At 42.1% G+C, this 22,042-nt stretch overlaps 1 protein-coding gene across 1 annotated transcript in view; it reads right to left on the reverse strand.

Moving 5' to 3' along the window:
* STAT4 (signal transducer and activator of transcription 4) overlaps positions 1-22,042 on the reverse strand; it is an 836,765-nt gene that overhangs the window by 99,991 nt on the left and 714,732 nt on the right. The window contains exon 20 of the mRNA XM_086955386.1: positions 21,404-21,540. Within this exon, the coding sequence (XP_086811512.1) occupies positions 21,404-21,540 (137 nt within the window). The remainder of the gene's footprint in view (positions 1-21,403; positions 21,541-22,042) is intronic.

Genomic DNA, 22,042 nt, shown 5'->3' on the forward strand with positions numbered 1-22,042 from the left:
CGATGGATTTAGGCCCAGATCCTTGTACTGGGGTGAATGTAAGACATTGATCTACATTCTGTCCATCAAATTGTTAATTGTTTTTTGTGTATATATAGCAAGCAGCATGGAACATGAGGAAAATCTGGGCCTGGCTTTCTGGTGTGAGCCTTTTTACTGCAGCCTTTTCAATATGCTGCACTTCTCTTCCGTAAGTAATTGGGATGGGGCGATACTACGCCGAAAGTCTTATGGTGTGTGGACTGTGTTTTGCTTCTTGTTTAAAAATGTGGGTAGTTGCGTTTTGGGTCCTAGCTCAGAGACCTCCCAGGAAATGTTAAACCCCAACATTTCTGAAAGACACCAGGGTGAGTCTAAGGTGTCATGACTTTTGTGGCTCTTATGTTTTTAACCCAGCTTTGGTTTATTAAACAAAATAAACAAAAATTATCCTCACATTACTGTCAAGGAAAAGTCTGAAATATGTGGGGATATACACATTTCTAAACACTGTTTTTCCCCATGTCCTCCGATTAAAAGTGGTACCTCACTTGTGTGGTTGGGCCTAGTGCTAACAACAGGAAATGGCCTTAACGCAGCTTGAAACTTCAGTTTTTTTTATTGAAAACTGACCCTCATTTTTAGGGCTGTAGAGTGCTATGTCGCCTCTATCTCGCCGGTGGAATGGACTGACCACTTTTTGGTGTCCATCCTATGCCCGGTCTTAGCCACCGGTCTTAGCCACCCCTTCCATCTCCTCGGCTAGACGGGTTCAGAAGAGGGCCTGGAAGAAGCTTAGGTTAGAAGACTTCCATCGTCTTCTATTAGAGGAGCCGCTGGGCCCGTTGACGGAGGTAGAAAAGGGGTATGACCTCTTCTGTTCCTGGATTACTAGGGCCTTGGACTCTCTGATACCTATTGTATCTACTAAAATCAACTCCAGAGAGTCGAGCCCCTGGTACGATAGTGCCCTTCGGGCCCTAAAGGGTGCCTGTAGACGGGCTGAGAGGGCCTGGAGGAAAACCTATGGAGCTGATCTAAAAGCTGCATACGCCAGGTCCGTCAAGCTCTACCATCGGGCTATCTGTCGAGCTCGAGCGGCTTTTTATGCCGCGGAATTCCGGAACAGTACTAATCCGTCGAAAGCCATCTTTAAGGCCGTAAAAGATCTTATGTCAAAGCGGACTACCTCTACGACCGTAAGCTCTCTTTCCCACTGTGAATCCCTTGCTTCCTATTTTCTGGGGAAAGTCCAAGCTATTTATCGGACATTCCCTAGCATAGGGTCCGGTCGGGAAAGTATCAATTGGACCCACCATCAGTCTACTCTGCTTGTCTTCCCCCCCCTTACCTTGGACGGGTTTGATAAACTTGCGTTGCAAGTCAAATCTGGATCTCCATCCGATCCAGTAAGGCCTGCTCTCTTTCGAGATCAGGCTTTTATGGGACGTGCAGCTGTATGTTCCCTCGTCAACCTTTCCTTGGAAACGGGAGTAGTTCCAGCTAAGTGGAAGCAATCTGTGGTGTCCCCAATTATCAAAAAGCCCTCCCTGGACCCGGCCAAGCCTGAAAGCTATCGCCCCATTTCGTTGCTACCTTGGCCAGCCAAGATCACTGAGGCCCATGTCAACTTGGCCCTGTCTGAACATCTTGTACGGACCAATGCCCTCGACCCCACACAAAACGGATTCCGTGCCGGCCACAGCACGGAAACCGCGTTACTTGTGATGGTGGAACATCTCCGTGCAAGGTTGGATGCTGGTCAAACGGCGGCGCTTATATTGTTAGACCTTAGCGCCGCCTTTGACACGGTAGACCACAGCATCCTCCTGCATCGGCTTGAGGAGACCGGCATTGGCGGTCAGGTGTTGCAATGGTTCCACTCCTTTCTAGATAACCGCTCCTTCTGTGTTGCCATCCCTCCCTTCAAGTCCAATTTCCAACCGCTGGCCATGGGGGTTCCGCAAGGGTCCTCGCTGAGTCCCACGTTGTTCAATCTTTACGTGAGACCGCTGGCTGATGTCGCTAGGCAGTGGGGCCTAACTTTGGTCTCATATGCCGACGACACACAGCTGGCGGTTACTCTCAGCGGGGATGCGGAGACTGAGGCCCCCAGGTTTCAGTCTGGACTGAAGGCGGTGGCTAGCTGGTTGACAGGCAACTGCCTTCAGCTAAATGCCACAAAAACGGAGGTGATGGTTGTCGGTAAGGGAGTGGAGCTGTGGGGTGACCAATGGTGGCCCTCTGAGCTGGGACCCACTCCGACCCCGGTATCTGAGATGAAAAACCTGGGGGTCTGGCTGGATGCGGGCCTCTCCTTTGTAGGGCATACTAAAAAAACTGCGGCCTGTTGTTTCGGTCTCCTAAGGGGCTTGAGACCTGTTCTCAAGTTCTTTGACGCCCCGACCAGGCAGCTGGTGATCCAGGCAACTATCATCTCCCGCCTGGATTATGCCAGCTCTCTTCTGGCTGGGGCTAACCAGGCCGAGCTAACCCGTCTGCAGCGGGTTCAGAATGCTGCGGCAAGGGCGATTGTCGGCCTGCCCAGATTCAGCTCGGTGGCAACTGTCCTTCGTACCCTACATTGGCTCCCTGTCAGGAAGCGCATCCTTTTTAAGGTCTTGTGTCTCGCTTTTAAGATTCTGAGAGGTATTGGCCCGGAAATCCTATCCAGCTGTCTTTCCTTTTATGTTCCCACCCGCACCCTCCGTTCCCAGGGTTTGGCCCTTGCGGTGGTCCCCAGATTTAGGCTTAGTCGCATGGGTGGCCGCTCGTTTAGTGTAAAGGCCGCGTCAGCATGGAACTCCCTTCCTGTTGAAATTCGTCTGATGGAGGACCTCTTGACTTTCCGGAGGGCTTTAAAAACTTTCTTGTTTTAGCTGCTTTCATGTTTTTAGTTTCCTGTTGTGTTATGTTCTACCTTGTCTCTGCGCCGGGACGCCCCTTGGCTGGGGTATCTGTGCGCATAATAAATCAATATAACATAACATAACATAACTATGTGCTGTAGAGTGCTGTGTGCTGTAGAGTGCAGAGTGCAGTCGAGTGCTGTGTGCAGTTGAGTGCTGTAGAGTGCTGTGTGCTGTTGAGTGCTGTGTGCTGCTGTGTGCTGTTGAGTGCAGAGTGCTGTGAGCAGTTGAGCGCAGTTAAGTGCAGTTGAGTGCAGTTGAGTGCTGTGTGCTGTGTGCTGTAGAGTGCAGAGTGCTGTAGAGTGCAGTGTGCTGTTGAGTGCAGAGTGCTGTGTGCTGTTGAGTGCAGAGTGCTGTGTGCTGTTGAGTGCAGAGTGTTGTGTGCTGTTGAGTGCAGAGTGCTGTGTGCTGTTGAGTGTGTCTGTGTGAGGGTGGCTCTGTGTAGGGTGTAGCTATTGGCATTGTAAATGACAATGCCATTGATTATTTAAAAAAAACGAAATGTCATGAGCAATGCCAATAGCTCTACCTTTAATGATGCCGAGACCATTGCATTGTAAATGCTTGTTCTGGATGTGCTGCTCTGCATTCATAACAAGAACATCGTAATAGGTCTCTGCAAGAAGCCAACACATGCTCATATGTGCTTAACCTGAATGTCATATCATAGATAATAAATGTAACTTGACATCACCTAAAGTCAATTGGTCAGAATCAGACATATTTGCAACAATGAAGGCACCTGTAAAACGTCTGTAAGAGCGATTATTAGAGTTTCTCAAATGCACGGCTATCTGGAAAAATGTGTTTTTGTTTAAATTTAATTTGAGTTCACTCACCAAAATAGTGTACCCCCCACATGAGCTTCTAGTTTTAAGCTCTACGTTCTAGTTTTAAGGTGGCGTTGTTCTACCTAAAGACCGTCTTGAACCGACCTGCCTTTCTGGCTTGAAGCAGTTTTACGATAGTTAAACCAGAAAAACATTAATAAATCAGGCCCTGCATCCCTACCTTTGATGCAGTATGGCAAGTGTACTGAATTTGAAGCTGAAAAATGATATGTTACTTCAAGTGTAAAGTGTTAATTCACGCTAGAATGTCAGTGGTGCGAGGGCATTTGAAAGAGTTGATGGAACTGGTATTTGTTATTACACCGGGGCTATTAGAAAGGCGACACAGAAACAGGACGATAAAATGTTGATTTTATGACTGGTGAGACTACAGCTTGTTTTTGAGAAAGTCTAAGCAGAGTGTGCCATCTGCTGGTTGTTCAGCAGGACTGTTACGAACTAACTGTATCTACTACACAAGCACATTGGAAAATAAAACTTGCATGTAGCCCTCACCCTTCCTGTTGTGGATCTATAATACTGATGTCTCCTTTGCTACAGAGGCAGAAGTATTTTTGTGTGTTGTAAAATTACACCTAAAATGCTCTACCCATTTGAAGTAAATTCACATTACCTGCAGTTATTTCAGTGAATAAATAGATACACAGATAGATTTATATGAGACATATTTCACGGTTGTCTGTGAAATACAGAATTCGTCATCATAATAACAACTCCGAAAAAACCTGGTCGAGCTCTAACGTTGTCAGTACTAACAGGATTATGCAGCATGGTAGACTAAATTATGTGGCAAATTAATCTAAATTGTGCGGCAAAAAATGTAAGTGATGTGCCACATTCTCTGGCAATATTCTCTTCATTTATTTAAGTCACAAAGAAGAACATTTTTAATGACATCTGACATTTGTAAACATGATGTGACAAGTTATGTGGCAATTTATAATTATGCTCTAAACACTGCATTAACAGAACCACATAAATCTGTTGCCCTCCATCATTGCCTATTGTTTTATCAACAATTTATTTAAGAAAGATAAAACCTAAACATGTTAATTCCAGTTTGTGCACACTGATAGCAGCTTTTTCAAGGTACCTACCCAAAAATAAACATGTCATATAAGAAAAAAAACTTGTAATATCGTTCAAACTCCTGTTTCTGGTGGCATTTACAAACTATAGACCTTCGGCCTCAATGTTATGTCACAAGAACCCCTCAATGTCTATAATGAACTATATTACATGGTAACCCGCTATGTACACTCGCTTTAAATATAAATAGTATATATGTAAATGCGCTGAGTGTACTATGATATTTATTACCATTTCTGGGTGGGGAGAGGGGCCTTTAGTGAGATCAGTAGCGGCTGCTACAGGACTCAAGTGGTTGGGTGGGGGCATGAGGGTGAAAAAAAAACACTTACCTGTGACGGCTGGCTGCCACATCTCCTCTCTCCTCTTTTTCCTGACTCCGGTACCAGCATGATACAGGAACCAGCATGAAGCACCCGGCTCCCAGGCTTCAGATAGCCAATCAAAACCCTGCAATGCAGCTTTGTGGTTGGTCTGAGCGCCATAAAGCCGCGCTCAGCCAGGGAATGGGGGCCTGGGCATGTTCTCCATAAAGGCAGTAATGCAACCTGTATGGAGAATATTGGGAAGTGTGCATGACTGTTTTGGGTGGCCCGAGAGGCTGACCAAACAGTCATGTGCACTTAGGAGTGAGCAAGCCCCTCCTCTCCTGCTCCTCTGTCCTCGGACCAGCCCCGCCCCACCCGAAAAGCTGCAGCAGCAGAAGGAAACTTTAAATGATAATAACATGAGTTATTATAATTTTATGTTTGCTGCTGCGGAGCTGTGGGGCAATGATCCTCCGCCTTAGCGGAGGAGCCACCACTGAGTGAGTAGTGATGCTCCTTCGCTCCCTCAACAGTGGTGGAACATGACTTATTATACTCTGTGCATCTGCATTTTATAATGCATGAAATGGCATTCTTTATTGTGTATTTGTTTTAATAAAATGCAGATAAATAAACCAGGATACAGGGGGTTACATTTGTGAAGCAAGGTAAAAACATGCTGAAGACATAATGTAACTATTAATAGAGTTGTTTCCCTATATAAAGTTAGTTATTCTTTACATGCAATCAGTGAGGCAGGAAAAAGTGTTTTTCTATACTGTGGTAATAAACTTAATGTTGACCTGTCCGTTGTAGTAATACATGTGTGCATACTCATAAGTACAGTTTATTAGTACTGCTCGAAATACGTGTTATGGGGCCATAATTATTTTCCCTAAATAGCATTAATATATAAATTACATGTTTTGGTGCTTTCATTGGACAAAATATATGGAAGCTTGAAATATGAGAAATATGATCATCATCACTATAATGGCAGCCTTTAAACCAATCTGTAAAGCTTTAACATTGTAAGGGCTTACTAGGAATTTGAGGCATGGAGAACCAAATTATGCAGCAAGCTTACCTAAATTATGTGGCAAAAAATGCAAATTATGCAACACCTTCTCTGTCACTACTATTTTCATCCATTTGATATAGAAACACAAATGTTGTGGTAAATGTACTATATTCATAATCATGCCATAAATGCTGCAGCCACAGAATTGCCTAAATCCTCTGACCCTCACCATTTCCCATTTATTAAGAAAGATAAACAAAACCTAAATATCTTAATTCGAATTAGTGCCTATTGTTTAGGTGCACTAGGAAAAATGCAACTTGTTCATGCTAACAGACCTAAAATAAATAGATAATTAAAAAAAAATATATTAAAAAAAAAAAAAAAAAAAATACATAAGGGGCACTATATATAATATCGGTTCTAATGACAGTTAAAAACACTCAGCCTTCTGCCTTGAGGTTTATGATGTCACCAGAACCCCTAAATGACAATATTGGGCAATATTACAGTTACCAGTTATGAATTCTCTCCCTATATTTATTATACAGTGGCGGTCATGTGTTCCGCATTGTCATGTATGTCTCATGATAATTTCCTGAATCAACTGAAATCATTTTTTTTATTTGTCTTCAAATGTGTTCCTCATATAAGGATCTCCACACAATTTGTTACTCTCTCAGCATATCCAGCTAGGGTGGAGCATACACATTTCCAGGCAGTTCTTCTGTGCAGGGCAAAAAGTGAGTGGAGGTCAAAGAAATGTGCTTTCCACTTTAGCTCCCGCTTGAACTTTTGCTCGCAGCTACAGCAAAAAACACTGAACGGATTTACACTGAACTTGGCTTGAAAGTTGAACTTTCCTCAGAAAGTGTGCTTTTTGTGATTTGGAGTAAATCTGTTCAGAAGGTATTAAGAGTCTGGAAAATATTCTGAATAGGGTTGAAGGGGTTATTTTGGTTGTTTAGCACTTTCTCTTATCACTAGAGGAAGGAGGAATCGGGAATGAAGTATCATTAATATAACCTTATAGCATGCTGTAGTGGGCTATACCGGCCATTAAAGGTCCAATCCACCCTTTAATAAGGGAGCAGGACTTTAATGCCGGTATAGCCCAGAGAGGGAGGTCTATAAGGGTTGAGGAATGATGAATGGGTGAAGAGACATTTTGTAAGATGGATTTAGGAAAGGGAATGGTGGATGATGGATAAGGGACGATGGATGATTGATGATTGATAAGGAATAACGAGCAAGGTATAATGGATGAGAAATGTTGAATGACAGATGAAGGATGATGGCTGTGGATTGAGGGATGATAGATGAGTAATAATGGATGGCAGATGAACGTGTTGTTAAATGGATGAGGTCTTACACTTTAGGTGTGCACTGCAGTTGTACAGTGCACCATGGTTTGATAGTTGCATTGTCTTTGTTCAACGGAATTTGAAGGCTGGAGGAATAGCTAACACTTTAAGTTCATAGTGTCCTTTTCCTCTAGGGCTGAGGGCTTACCAAAAGGACGGTATTTCAGCATCAAATTTGGTAAAATATCTGTGCTAATCACACTTAATTCTGAAATCTATTTTACAGTCTGGTCTGTGCTTGTATACCCATGAGTCAGCCAATGTCCATCTCTAAATAGTTCTGTGGTCACAGTTGAAAATCAGGGCACCACAAAGCATCTGCATTTTTACAGTTTTGGAGAATTGTGGTCGCAGTAATTCATACTTCAAAGTCTTTGCGGCAATCGTTGTTGGTCACTGTTTAATCTTGGCAAATACTGTTTGGTGAAGTCCAACGGTAAGTCACGCCATGTCTTGGACTGTAAAACTATAAAAACGAGTTTGAAGTGAAGGCATTCAACAAAGTAAGACTGAGCATAATACCATGGGGACTTGTCAGATTCCACCAACAACTGTAAAGAAAGCAAAAAAGTATTTGAGCAGGTTGTAATCAAGTACCTAAATCTCATTGTCCTGAAGTTCTGGGGCCTGAGGAGAATCCCTAATTGATGTTTGGTTTGAAACACATTTGGCAGCACAATTGCACCAGGGAATGTGTTAACTAAAACGGAAATATAGGCTTGTAGGGAATCTTTGGTTCAAATAAATTAGTGGTCAGATCCCTCAGCTGGGCCTATAATTAAAGTAAAGTCTCTATATCCAATCCTAGGTTGTAAGCCAAAAATGTCGTTTTTTTAATTGGTTTCTCATTAACTGCCACTTTGGCTACTTAGAATTTCAGAACTAGGGCATCTATTTTTCACATGCTTGGTATTGCACTGTATTTATAACTTCATTTTTGTGGTAAGGTAATGTTTGTTATTTGATGTGAGGTAAATTAGGCCTGGTTGAGAACCAGGACACCAGTACGCACTACTTGATTGAATTTAGACGTTAGTACATTTATTTAATTTTCATCAGTAAATTATCTTAGGTCAACATAACATTCATATTCATGTTACATTTGTTCTAGCGCATGTTCATTTGCCAATAGATACATTGTTGTTTTCAAACATATATTATACATCAAGATATCAATACATTCAGTGTTCACCCAATGCATTTCGGGGCGCAAAGCCCCTTCGTCAGGGGTCTGTGTGTAGAAAAAAGAAAGAGAAAGAAAGAGTAAGGAATCTTTTTACTGTTGATGCACTGTCACAAGTAGGGCAGAGTCTCTATATAATGTATTCGTCTTACCGCAAACTAGATGGAGTATATTGAATGATTCTCCAAATTAGGTGAGTAGTATATATCTGCATAGCAAAGAGAGCTGGGTTTAGACATATGGGTTTTATTCAACCAAAGACGTGTGCAAGAACATTGCATAAAGCATAAGGTTACCTGTGTTAATGTATTGATGAAGTCTGTGGGGACAAAGAAAAAGAGGGGGGGCGTGGAAGGTTTAGAATATTTTCATTGCACAATACTGAATTGGGTATGTATTTGAAATATACATGTGAGCCCTCACCTTGTATATGCCGACTTGAAAGCAAGGAGCCTGTGTGAAAACAAGTGAAATGCTAGTCAATATTGCGAACTAGCAGTGGTTACAGTAAGTAAACGTGCCAGAAGTGGCAAAGTTTACCTGAGAATCCTACTTGGTGGACGTCAGACTCTACAAGTACTCAAGAAATATGTAGTGGGGATCTGCCAAAAAAAACAAATAAACACAATGTGTCAAAAGGGTGCTGGCTAGCGTGTAATTTAATTAAAACTAGCAGCTGCTAAAAATGCTCGGCTTGGCGGTTCAGGGGAGAATCTTACCGGAGCTAGGTGTTTAGTATTCCCGTATCGGCGTTTCTTCAGGTGATGGCGCGAAGGCAGCTAGTCCTTTCTTTATTTGAAAGGTTGTTATGCTTTTGGCTATCGAAAACGGACTCTAGTGATCCCGACTCCGCGTTTGTATGAATAATGCTAAAAAGCGGCTAGTCCTTCCTTTATTTAAGTGACCGTGTCTTCATGAAGTGTTGATTCCCGATAGGTCTGGCGCATAATAAAGCGTTAATTATTTAAACGAAATAATGGAGAGCGCGCTATAAGAACACTGTTAGTGGAAATCCTAATTCAGCAGATCAGTTATTTGTACAAGATTGTAGATGGCGATGGGCGCCATCTTGGAGTGGTGTTAATCGCTACAAGTTCTATATATGAAGTGAGCAGGGTAGATTCAATGAGATGAATGAAGAAGGAGAATATAAAAAGTTTTAAATGAATGAAAGGTTAAGTAATTAAAACCAAGCAAATCTTTTCTCCTTTAGCATATAAACACCTTGTATTTCACTGTGAGCATTGTTGAAATATCAAAAGTATGACAACATACCTGCCTATTTACATTCTACGAATAGAATACAGTATATATCTTTAATGGTCTGATCTTGTAATGGGAAATGCCTGTGTGAAGTGGGATGGGGAAAGTAAGAAGATGTCAAAAGTACTTAAGTGCACATTAATATGAGACCAGGGATGGGGTAGTGAATGTGCGTCGATGAGTTATAATGATTGGTTGAAGATTGGGTATTGTAAAGGGGATAGTGGTGATTTGCGGTTTGGAATACTTATAGAAAACATATAAAATCTAGCTTGTCATTCAATCCGTTTGGGGTGAGGGTTTGAAGCTTGCGGATCCAGAATGTTTCTCTCTGAATTAGTGTTTTAGCGTTGTCAGTGCCCAACCTTTGGGGGACCATTTCAATAACTTGGAATCTTAGTTGGGCAATGGAGTGTCCAGCTTCGTTCCAATGTTTAGCAAGGGGAGCAGTTAGATTCTTGTTACGGATACGGCTTTTGTGTTCCGTCAATCTGATCTTAAGTTTTCTGTCTGTTTTACCAACATATAACAGTCCACATGGACATTTTATGGAATAAACCACGTGTTCTGAGTTGCAGTTGGTTGTGTGCCTCAGTTTTATCTTTTCACCCGTTCGTGGATGCAACAAAATGTCTCCTGAAATTACATTGTTACAGTTTCTACAGTTGTAACATTTCTGGGTTCCTTTATGCATTCTTTTTGATGCCATGTCATCGTCGGTAGCCTTATTCAGTAGTTCTTTTAAGTTTTGCGATCTTTTGTATGCGAACAGTGGTTTGTCGTGGAAGAGTGTTGCGAAATCTTTTTCAGCTGTGATGATTTCCCATCTTTTGGAGATGATCCTTTGTATGTCTTTTGACACAGATGAGTATTTTGACACAAATACCGTCCTTTGATTGTCTGTTTTGGTCTTTTTTTGCAGTAAATTCTTTCTAGGCATATTTTTGACTTTTTCCAAGTGACCTTCTAGCAGCTTTGCGGGGTAACCCCTGTCCAAGTATCTCTGTCTTTGTTGTTCAAGGCTTTTCTCGCATTCCTTCTCATTGGATGATATTCTTTTAATTCTCATGAATTGAGAAATTGGGAGATTATTTATGAGATTGGTTGGATGAAAGCTCTCGTAAAGCAGTGCCGTATTTCTGTCCGTTTCTTTTTTAAAAAGTTTAGTGTGGATCGATCCATTTTGGAGTTCAACAAGAACATCCAGAAAGGGGAGTGCTGTGTCACTGATACTGTGGGTGAATTGTATTCGTGGGTTAGCCAGGTTTAAACTCTTGATATTCCGTGATAGTTCTGCAGATGTGTGTCTCCATATGATGAAAATATCATCAATATAGCGTTTAAAATAAACTAGTCCGGCTTGCCATGTGGGATCTTCTAATATGAAGTCTAGCTCGAACTTCGCCATAAAGATATTCGCGTAGACGCAGGCTCCTGGAAATCCCATGGCCGTACCTGTTTGTTGAGTGTAGAAACTTTCTTTCCATACAAAGTAGCTGTTTAAGAGACAAAATTCAAGTAGTTGTAGTACGAAATATTTCAGTTCATCCGGTATTTCTGATCTTAGTAATGCCCATTCCATCGCTTCCAACCCCACTACATATTTCTTGAGTACTTGTAGAGTCTGACGTCCACCAAGTAGGATTCTCAGGTAAACTTTGCCACTTCTGGCACGTTTACTTACTGTAACCACTGCTAGTTCGCAATATTGACTAGCATTTCACTTGTTTTCACACAGGCTCCTTGCTTTCAAGTCGGCATATACAAGGTGAGGGCTCACATGTATATTTCAAATACATACCCAATTCAGCATTGTGCAATGAAAATATTCTAAACCTTCCACGCCCCCCCTCTTTTTCTTTGTCCCCACAGACTTCATCAATACATTAACACAGGTAACCTTATGCTTTATGCAATGTTCTTGCACACGTCTTTGGTTGAATAAAACCCATATGTCTAAACCCAGCTCTCTTTGCTATGCAGATATATACTACTCACCTAATTTGGAGAATCATTCAATATACTCCATCTAGTTTGCGGTAAGACGAATACATTATATAGAGACTCTGCCCTACTTGTGACAGTGCATCAACAGTAAAAAGATTCCTTACTCTTTCTTTCTCTTTCTTTTTTCTACACACAGACCCCTGACGAAGGGGCTTCGCGCCCCGAAATGCATTGGGTGAACACTGAATGTATTGATATCTTGATGTATAATATATGTTTGAAAACAACAATGTATCTATTGGCAAATGAACATGCGCTAGAACAAATGTAACATGAATATGAATGTTATGTTGACCTAAGATAATTTACTGATGAAAATTAAATAAATGTACTAACGTCTAAATTCAATCAAGTAGTGCGTACTGGTGTCCTGGTTCTCAACCAGGCCTAATTTACCTTATACTCCATAGTTTGCAGGCTACATACCAGCACAGCACACATACCGGATTAACGCCCTACCACACCTAGCAAAAAGAGTGCAGTCACCCTTCCAAATCCACTGTTATTTGATGTGAGACATGAATGTTAATTCATGCATTTCCTGATTATATCTGCTGTTCCTCTGTTACTGGCAGTCAGTTCTATGCAGAAAGTAAAGCTTTTCAAAGCTTTGCATAAATAATGATGAAAATAAATGGTGTTCACAGTAATTAAGTTTTATGACCACAAACTCAAATCAGTATAGTCAGTACTGGCACTTCCGTGTTTTATAGCCTTGCTGACTGTAAATCGGCCTCACCCCTCATTGTTCTCTAGAATTTTAGAAAGATGGCATTTTTCTGCTCTTAGCCGTGTGTGCTTGCAGCCTGTCTCCAAAACATGTCTCGGGTGGGTGACAGCTGGGCTTTGTGCATTCACTGTAGACAGCCACACAGAAATGGAGCTTAGGTGTGAGTGAGTGGCCATCCACATCCTGATGGGCCTTCGTGGGCAGGATGGAAAGGAGGATCTGAAATTAGACCTGAATAGGCTATGTCCAGTCCCCACACAATGGCTGTTTACCCCCTGTAGTGAGTCTAGAGCCAGAGCTGGAAGGGAGGACCTCTGTGCACTTCAAAGCCCCTCTCTGAAGTAACCTCCACTTCAAAGGCACAACTGGGTATAATTACTGGTTCTTTGAGTCAACCTAATTAGACACGACTGGCCCGGTTAAGAACTCTGCCAGGAGGAAGGACTGCTGTGCTGCTACAAGGCCTTGAACTCTGCTGAACTGCTACTCTGGAAGAACTGCTTTTCTGCTATGCTGCCCTCCTGTCTGCTACCCTCTGCCCTAAAGAGGAAGCGCTAGACTCATCTCACTTGAACCCAGAGTGACTCCAAGGAAATGCTGATTTGCCCACTGCTCTAAATCTCAGAGACATCAAAGACATTTCATCGATCTCCAACAGCACCTAGACTTTGCTTGCTGCAAGTTTTTCCCTGCCACGTGGTGCCATTCCAGTCCTAGGCACTTGGAAGTGGGTACAAAGTGCTGCAAATGCTACAAATCCACGCACCGACGTCGTTGCACTGATCGGAACAGGCCCATCTCCCTCAATGCCAATGCATTGCCACACAGAGTGCAGACCTTGCATTGTCCACTGTGAGGTGCATCGCCTCCAGTTCCTGATGCATCACCTACATCCTGTATCTTGAAAATGACGCATCTGCAATGTGCGTTTCTCGACAATGACACACTGCGATCTAGCGGTTCAAAGCCAATGCATCGCCTCTTTGCTTCTCTCATCTCAACTCTGTCGACAATGCATCCCAGGTACTTTTCAGTGGGCCAAGGCTGGTCCTTGGATCTGGCCTGCACTCCATTGTGGTCAGCCTAAACTTTTCGATTTACCTTGGCCATGCACAACCAGATGTCCCCGGCTGGCGCTTTAAGGTTTTAACCCTTTCGATGCTGATGACGAGCTCAGCTCGTCATCACCAAAAGGTGTCGTGTGCTGATGACGAGCTGAGCTCGTCATGGTGCCACTAAAATGGCATTTTCCAGCACAGGGGGGGAAAACGCCCAGCAGCCATGTGGTTAAGCACTATATTTTCATGTATTCATTACAAATGTATAACTGCTGTTATATTTATTGGATTTTTGTCTTTTTGTTCTTGTTTTGTTCATAAAAACATAAGGAATTTGTCTAAACTGGTGTGAAGTCGTTTTGTGTCGTTTTCACTGTTTTACTGTTTGAAGTATTGCACAAATACTTTATAGATTGCCTCTTATGCCTAACAGTTCTTTGCCAAGCTACAAGAGGGTGAGCAGAGGTGAATTTAGGGTGTGTATTTGACTTACACTGACTAGGATTGTGGTATGCGCTTGGACAGCATGCATACCTCTTCCAACCAGAAACCAAATTTCTAACAACTTGGATCCCTTTTTACTGCCTTTTTTCTCCCTGTTATCAGTATCAACTCCTCATGTCTGGAATCCACAGTCTTGACTATCACATTGTCAAGGCATTAGGATGTTACTGAAATGTGAGGTTTACTAGGGGTCACTATTCAATAAATTAGTTATAAGTCCCTCATCCGCTGCTTTCAGGGTTCATGAGCTTCTTCCCTTCCCTAATATTTACTTGTATGCAACCTTCTAACTTCCTCATTATTTGTACCTGTCACAGTTGGGTTGACAATCGACGTTGCCATCTCATGACAATTTCTAGAGTAACTGGATGATACTTCACACGTTACTTGACTACTTAAAAACATAACTTCACACTTAAATCCTAGTCGGCTATCAACCAATGTTATATCTCCCACTGCTTTACAACGTACTACAAACCTTTGATCACTGACTTTTTAGTGCACTTCGACTTCTCAGCCAGTGACCAATCAGGAGTCAGTCTGCTGATAGGACATGATGGTGCTTACTATAAGAAAGAGTAATCACAACTAAAAAACATGTGCCTATAATGATGTCTCAGCCTATCCATCACCTTCAGGGTTGCAGGAAAACATTCAAATGTTTCCTATTTGTCTTCTGTCATTAATCACAAAGAGTTAAACTGCACAATGCCACATTTGAACGTCATCCAGTTAAGTCTTCGATCCATACCCTCCTTTTTAGGTCAAGCATTAGTGCGCAAGCACTGTCTGCAAGACCTGCTGTAATCACTGTACCGAGTGTAATCCAGCCTGCTGCTGGCTATTGGTTCACTCCTCGTAGCTTTAATTTCCTGGCTCTTTATTGGTAAAACACAAAACCTGGTTCAGCACTCAATTTTACAGTTAGATAAACAAGTGACAAAAGTTGTAATCCATAGTCAACAAATAGAGAAAACAAAGTGATATCTTCTCAAGTAAATCATTGCACGAGTCGCTCTTCCTTCGAAAATATATTCTTTATTCATAAGTTGTTCTTAAAAACACAGCATGCAATTGATTGGTTATCAATTGCATGCTGTGTTTTTAAGAACAACGTATTAATAAAGAATAGAAGGAAGACCGACTTGTACAATGATTTATTGAGAAGATATCACTTTGTTTTCTCTATTTGTGGACTACGGATTACAACCTATGTCACCTGTTTATCTAACTGTAAAATTGAGTGCTGAACCAAGTTGTGTGTTTTGGTTTGGGGTTTTGTTTTCCCCACATAGAGGCATAGGTGGGTCACGTCTCTGGCTCCTTGCACCATGTTGTAGATAATAATCTCTCACTACAATCACTCAGTATTGATGAGTGCAGGATTTATGTGCTTTGACCCTTCTCTGTATTTGTGTTCTTTATTGGTTAATACTCCGAAACATCATTTACGGTTTTACGTGAGGATCTCCGGCCAATTACAGTTCCTTACACTCCTAAATGTTATGTGTTTGTTGGGGACTACTGGTTTATTTAATTTCCTACAAGTGTGTGGCACGCATACACACTTTATCAGCACAGCGCCCTTTCATGAGCACAGCGCTGTTTATGGTTTTATTCTTGTCTCTCCTTCCCTGCTCCTCCATCCCACTCGCTCCGCTCTCACTCCTCCCTCCCTTCTCGCCCTCCTTTCTCCCTTCCAGTCATTCACCGGGCTCCAGCTTTTGTAAACAGCAGTCGCCTATCTTTATGCATTGCTCACCATAGAGGTTAACAAACAAATGCAACGTTGCGCTTTAACTTTAAATATTAGATTTTTTTTTTAAATGCGCCACTGCGTGTTGCAGCGTTAACAATGGCAGTCACGCACCTTTCTTTTGTGCTGCGCGGCTCACCTAAATCAACTTTGAAAAATCTTTATTTTTTTTTCAAAAGTGGCAAAATGCCACACTTTCACTTTAACGTTAGCACCCATATGCCTATTTTCAGCAGTTCGGCATTGCCGCTTTTCCTACATGAGCACAGCTGTTTTGTTTTCTGGACGTAGGTAGTGCCAAGATCCCTGTAACCCCTGTGGGCATTACGGACAGATGCAGAAGATTTGTTCACTTTAGCTGATCCTTTCATCTGAACCTCGAGAGTTTAACACCACCCCTACCTTTTCGCAGTGTGGGCTGCAGCGCTGCCTGACTTACACAGAGCAGCACCAGAGAGCCTGTCCATCTTGCCTCTCACAGGATCCTCGCTCCGCAACAGCTGTCATCAGGGGCGGCCTTAGGCATGTGCAAGCTGTGCACCTGCACAGGGCCACCAAACCCCAGGGGCCACCACGCCAATATATATCCTTAATATAATAATCCTTTGAGGATGGACACATATTTGCGTGGCAGCCCCTGGCAGGGATTTGGCAACCTCCGGCTCTGTTCCACTTCCAAACCCCCTGACCCAACCCTCTTCACTGGCCTCCGCGCTCCGCCCCGCCCGGACCCCCTCTTCAGGGCCCCCTACCTACCCTCCCTGCCGAGGGCCGCCATGAACCTAGAGCCCGCCCCTGCTGTCATTGATCGAGGGTACCAACTGATGGGCTTATGGTCGGCACACAGCACAGTAAAAAATTGGGTTCTCTGCACTCCTATGGTAAAGCCTCCTTCGGGTTCACAACTGCGGTTGCATTAATCACTACGGGCCAGATGCATCAAGCGAAATGCGCTCGCAAAAGGGCCAGATTCTCAGAATCTGGCCCTTTGCGAGTGCAATTTTTGCATTTGGGATGCATCATCCCAAATGCAAAATTCGCAAATAGAGAATTCGCTAAATTGCAATTGTTTGCATTTAAGGAATCTCAAATTGAGATTCCTTAAATGCAATGCATGAAAGTATCAAAAATAGCGAATTCGCTAATAGGGCACGCAAATTACCACAAAGTACAACTTCATGGTAATTTGCAAAAACTTAGAAAAATGCACTTTTGTGCATTTTTCTAAGTTTCATGTTGCGCACACACATGCCCTAAGGGCATGTGTGTGCGCAACATATGTGCACAGATCACATTCAGGGGTGTAACAGGGTGTCCTTTGGACACCCCTGCACCCTTGAACTCGCAATCTCAATTTGCGAATCGCTAATTGCGATTCGCAAATTGAGATTGTCTTCCCATTCATTCCTATGGGCCTCTAGGCCCATAGGAATGAATGGGGAGGTATTCATTAATTGCGACTCGCAATTTGCGAGTCGCAATTAAGGAATCGCAATTTTTTGTGTGATTGCTTGATGCATTCCATTTTGCTATTCCTTATTAGCGATTCCTTATTTTTCGCTAATAAGGAATCGCAAAATGGATGCTTGATGCATCTGGCCCTACATCTCTTGTAACAGATTTCTTTAGCGATAGCTTCCTTAGCTGCCGGTGATAGCAGCCCTGCAATGGCTCTTACTGTTTCATTAACTTTAAAAAATGTGCCCATGAGTCAACCATTCATAGTTTCCTGTCTGCTATCTGCACGCAAATGCCAGAAGAGCTATGCCATATTTGTAGGCAAGGCGTGTGTTTTTTCAGCTGTGGACGAAAATGGCCTTCTGTGCCTCTATTGATTATAAATAAATAAACGAACCGCACTTGCATAACAGGCATAAACTTTGTCCTAGTTTAACGGCTCGCAGCTTGTTTCAAAACAGTTAATGTTTATAAAGAACTAAACTCATATTCTCCATAGATCTGTTTTTATAAAACTGTGAAAATGCAGTCTGTCTTCCTGTTCTTTTATTTTGCTAAATATAACCCATGTTGACCATCAAGCTGTGTAAGTGAATCTGGAGAAGTACGGAATAGATAAATGTCGCTGTCAAATCCAAAATGAAGCACCCCAGTGAACTATTTTTACGTTTTTATACTATATTTTTTTAAATGTTTTGTTGTTTTTCGCGTGCTGATAGTGTTTGGTTACCCTTCTATAAAATCGAGCCACAATAGCGAATAACTTACTTCGCTGATGTGCTTAGGTACCAGTAATGTGATACTTTTACCCACACTAGAATTACTTTTGCGGGTGAAGTTTATGTAAGAGCTTGTGATGCTTTTTTAAAGTGTCAGTTTGTGAACCACTTTCGTGTACATGCTACATACGCCATCACCATCACCATCACCAGCATCACAAAACCGAACAATCACAGTGCCTATAGACTTGCAGCCTGATTCATCAAGGTGAGTATTTGCTATTCCTTAATAGCGATTATTAAGGAATCGCTATTAAGGAATAGAAAAATGCTATTCACCAAGAAATAGCTAAATAAATTGCGATTTCTAATTATTCCTTAATTGCGATTAGCAAATTGCTAATCGCAATTAAGGAATATCTCCCCATTCATTCCTATGGGCCCAAAGGCCCATAGGAATGAATGGGAAGACATTTCAATGTGCGAATCGCAATTAGCGATTCGCATATTGAAATTGCGATTTCAAGGGTGCAGGGGTGTCCAAGGGACACCCTGTAGCACCCCTTAAATGTATGCTACATTGGTGTTGCGCACACACATGTCCCAAGGACATGTGTGTGTGTAACATGAAACTTAGAAATTTAAATGCATTTTTCTAAGTTTCTTTTTGGAAATTCGCAATTTAAAAATGTTTCCAGGAGAGCATTTAAGGAATCTCTAATAGAGATTCCTTAAATGCTATTCCTCGCAAATATGCGAATTCTTAAATAGCGATTTTTGCATTTGGGATGATGAATCCCAAATGCAAAAACACCGCTCGCAAAGGGCCAGATTCTCAGAATCTGGCCCTTTACGACCGGATTTAACAATGATGAATCAGGCTGTATGTCACCTGTGAGTCGGCAGTCAGTGTTGGCTTTTAGATAGATGTCCCTGCATACAAAGTGTGCCTGGTTAAAAATCCAACTAATAGGGCAATCTTGAGGTCCCATACTTAAACCTGTATCAAAGGCAAATATTTCCCTCGTTCTTTTTGTTTGCTTTTTCATGCATGCAGATCTGCATATGAGTGGGTAAAGTAGAACTACCATTACCATGCTAGCAAGAAGTACAAAACAGATTTTGAGACAACTGGATGAAAATATAAGCTAAATATTTTTATGCAATAAAAAACAATTTGCGATGCAATAGGTCTAGCATATACAAGAGTTTGAGTTATTGGCATTGTAAATGACAATGCCTTTTATTATGTTTTGAAAACCTACAAGTGGTGAGTAAACACACACTTTGTACTTATAGTCCTTGCTTACGAGAAGCAAGGCTGGCAGTAAAAGAGACACAGTTACTGCCAGCCTTGCTTCTCCTCAGCGACTATCAGTACAAAGTGCATGTTTACGCACCGCTTGCAGGTTTTCAAAACACAATACACGAAAGTCATTGTCATTCACAATGCCAATAACTCAAACTATCGCAAATGCGAGACTTATTGCATTGCAAATACTGGTTCAATCTGCACACGTTCTCACTTATGAAGCTAAATAGGGGCAGCAGGCTCATTTTTTCAGTCCCTCACTGATGATATTCCATGTATCTTTAAAACATCAATTGTCAACAAAACGACTTTTCATTTAAGACAAAATACCTAAACGTTTTGGAGGCCTAGGTGAGACAGAGCAGACCCAAACTAATCAATTAACTTGTGCTACGTCAATTGTGTCATCTGACAAAAATGAATTATTTGCCCCATTGGACCTCAATCCTTGGCCAACATTTCACATTCAAAAAACCATTAAAATACATGTGAGTGCACCTATTTTGACAATCATAACATGAGCTGATAAGTCAGAGCACTGCGCTATTCTTCCATTTTAGGCAATTCCAATGCATTCTCTCACACATTATCCAAAATATTCATGTTTCAGAGGTCAACTAACTGATCAACACAAAACAAGCTTTTGGAAGTGACCTTTACCAAAGTGTTTTCATATATTAGCTTGCTTATCCCGGGAGTGAGCAACATTCAGTAGGATTGTGTTATGTTTGTCCCATACCTGTATGAGTCACACATTCTATCTCCATGGTAGCGTCTCGTGTGGAGACAGTTACTACCGGAGATTCAAGAGGATGGCAGCTGGAGTTGGTGGTTCCTTACAACTTAAATAAAATATCCAGGAAACTTACCTGTGTATGCTGCTTCTTAACACATTACTAATTAGCAATCTGAAACAAGCATTGTCAATGCAAATAGGTCTGACTTCAAAGGAATGCTATAGGGTAATGTAAAGTTCTACAAGTAAACGGCATGGGGATTAATATGTGTGTGTGTGGAAGGAAAGAAATGTTGAATAATAATGGTGTTGATTAAAAGGTCAAGCTAGGTCTAAAAATCCATGTAGGTTAGTGACTGCTCGTCACCTATATTTACTGCTGCCAAAGAAAGACAAACACCATAAATCATCTAGTTACCTAAGACACTATTACCGCATTACAAGGGCAGGTGTTTGTTTCTGAAAGTTCAAGCTCCACCAGGTGGATTAGTAAACAAAAAAAGCACAGCTGTGTGGAGGCATTAGTACTTTTTGTGTGGAAGCACACAACTTCTGCCAAATCAAAACATGCACTCCTGGCTTCCAATAAGTGGATGGAGCCAAAGCCCCTCTCCTCGTGATTGTCACATAATTGTCTGGCGACAGCTGCACTATCAAGCCAGACCATGAAAAGAAATGCTTGACATAAACCATAAGATGTTTGCAGCAGCTCCAACAGTGAGCAAGAATACATGTCAAGATTATTTGCCTCAATTTGTAATGCCTGTGTGAAACAGATCCCCCATGTGGTGGTGTTATGATACACTAGTGAAAAACAAACCAGGTGTAACCGATTCCAGCAACTGTTTTCCATCAAACTAGTTTCCTCATATCCTTCTTAATGATTGTCATTCACCAGGGAGAGAAACGCAACCTGGCTAATGCCCTTCTTCGCGAAAATTCGTTTAGTTAGGTTTCAATGGATTTACCTGCTGGATAAATTCAATGCTGAGTTCACCAAATATAATTTTATTCCTGGTAAAGAACAATATTGTTAAATGGTCAATTTAATAATTTGGCAGTTCATATAGAAGAAAACATTTACACGTTTCAACAATGTGAGCAATACTTAATTATGTCAATCTCTAATTGCATTTAAGAAGAAAATTCAACTTGCCATTTTCAAGTCGATAAACCCAGGTAAACGTGATGCCTCCAATGCAACTTTCACTGAAGCGGAGTAAGAACGTTCCCGGTACTTTGTTCTTCAGCATCACCCGCTCCTTTTCCTTACTCACAAATCCCATGATATACCTGCAGTAGAGTACAAAAGGGCTACTTCCTTTACCACTGTGACAGTACAGCACAGTACAGTACTTTGAGTCTATGTACAGTAGAGAACTTGGTGCCTATGTTCTTGCATGTTTGTATTCTTCTGTTTTATTGGCTACTTATTTATAACAAATTTGGCAATACGTTATTCCACTGGAATTAATTTGCAAGTGTAACTACAAAGAGATAGAGTAAGTATATATATGTTATGGTAGGGACCTGATGAGGGGGCGTGGCTACGCTCGCAGCGAGGCTGGCTGTGCTTTAGCGGAGCTCCGGCGTGATCTTCCACTCTGGGGGTAAATTATCCGTCTATATCTCCGTCTGGCCGACCACTACTTGGGGCACGTCATTGTGAGGCGGCGGCCCAGCATCGGACAGAGTTTCGGGGTCCCACATAATCCGGAACCGCACCGGCCCTCAGGAGCCCGCCTGAGCCGGAAAGGAAGCCACGAAGTCGGCGAGGCCCGCCAGGCAAGTCCGG

This window comes from Lissotriton vulgaris, chromosome 2_1, assembly GCF_964263255.1.
Source record: "Lissotriton vulgaris chromosome 2_1, aLisVul1.2, whole genome shotgun sequence".
Lineage (NCBI taxonomy): Eukaryota > Metazoa > Chordata > Amphibia > Caudata > Salamandridae > Lissotriton > Lissotriton vulgaris.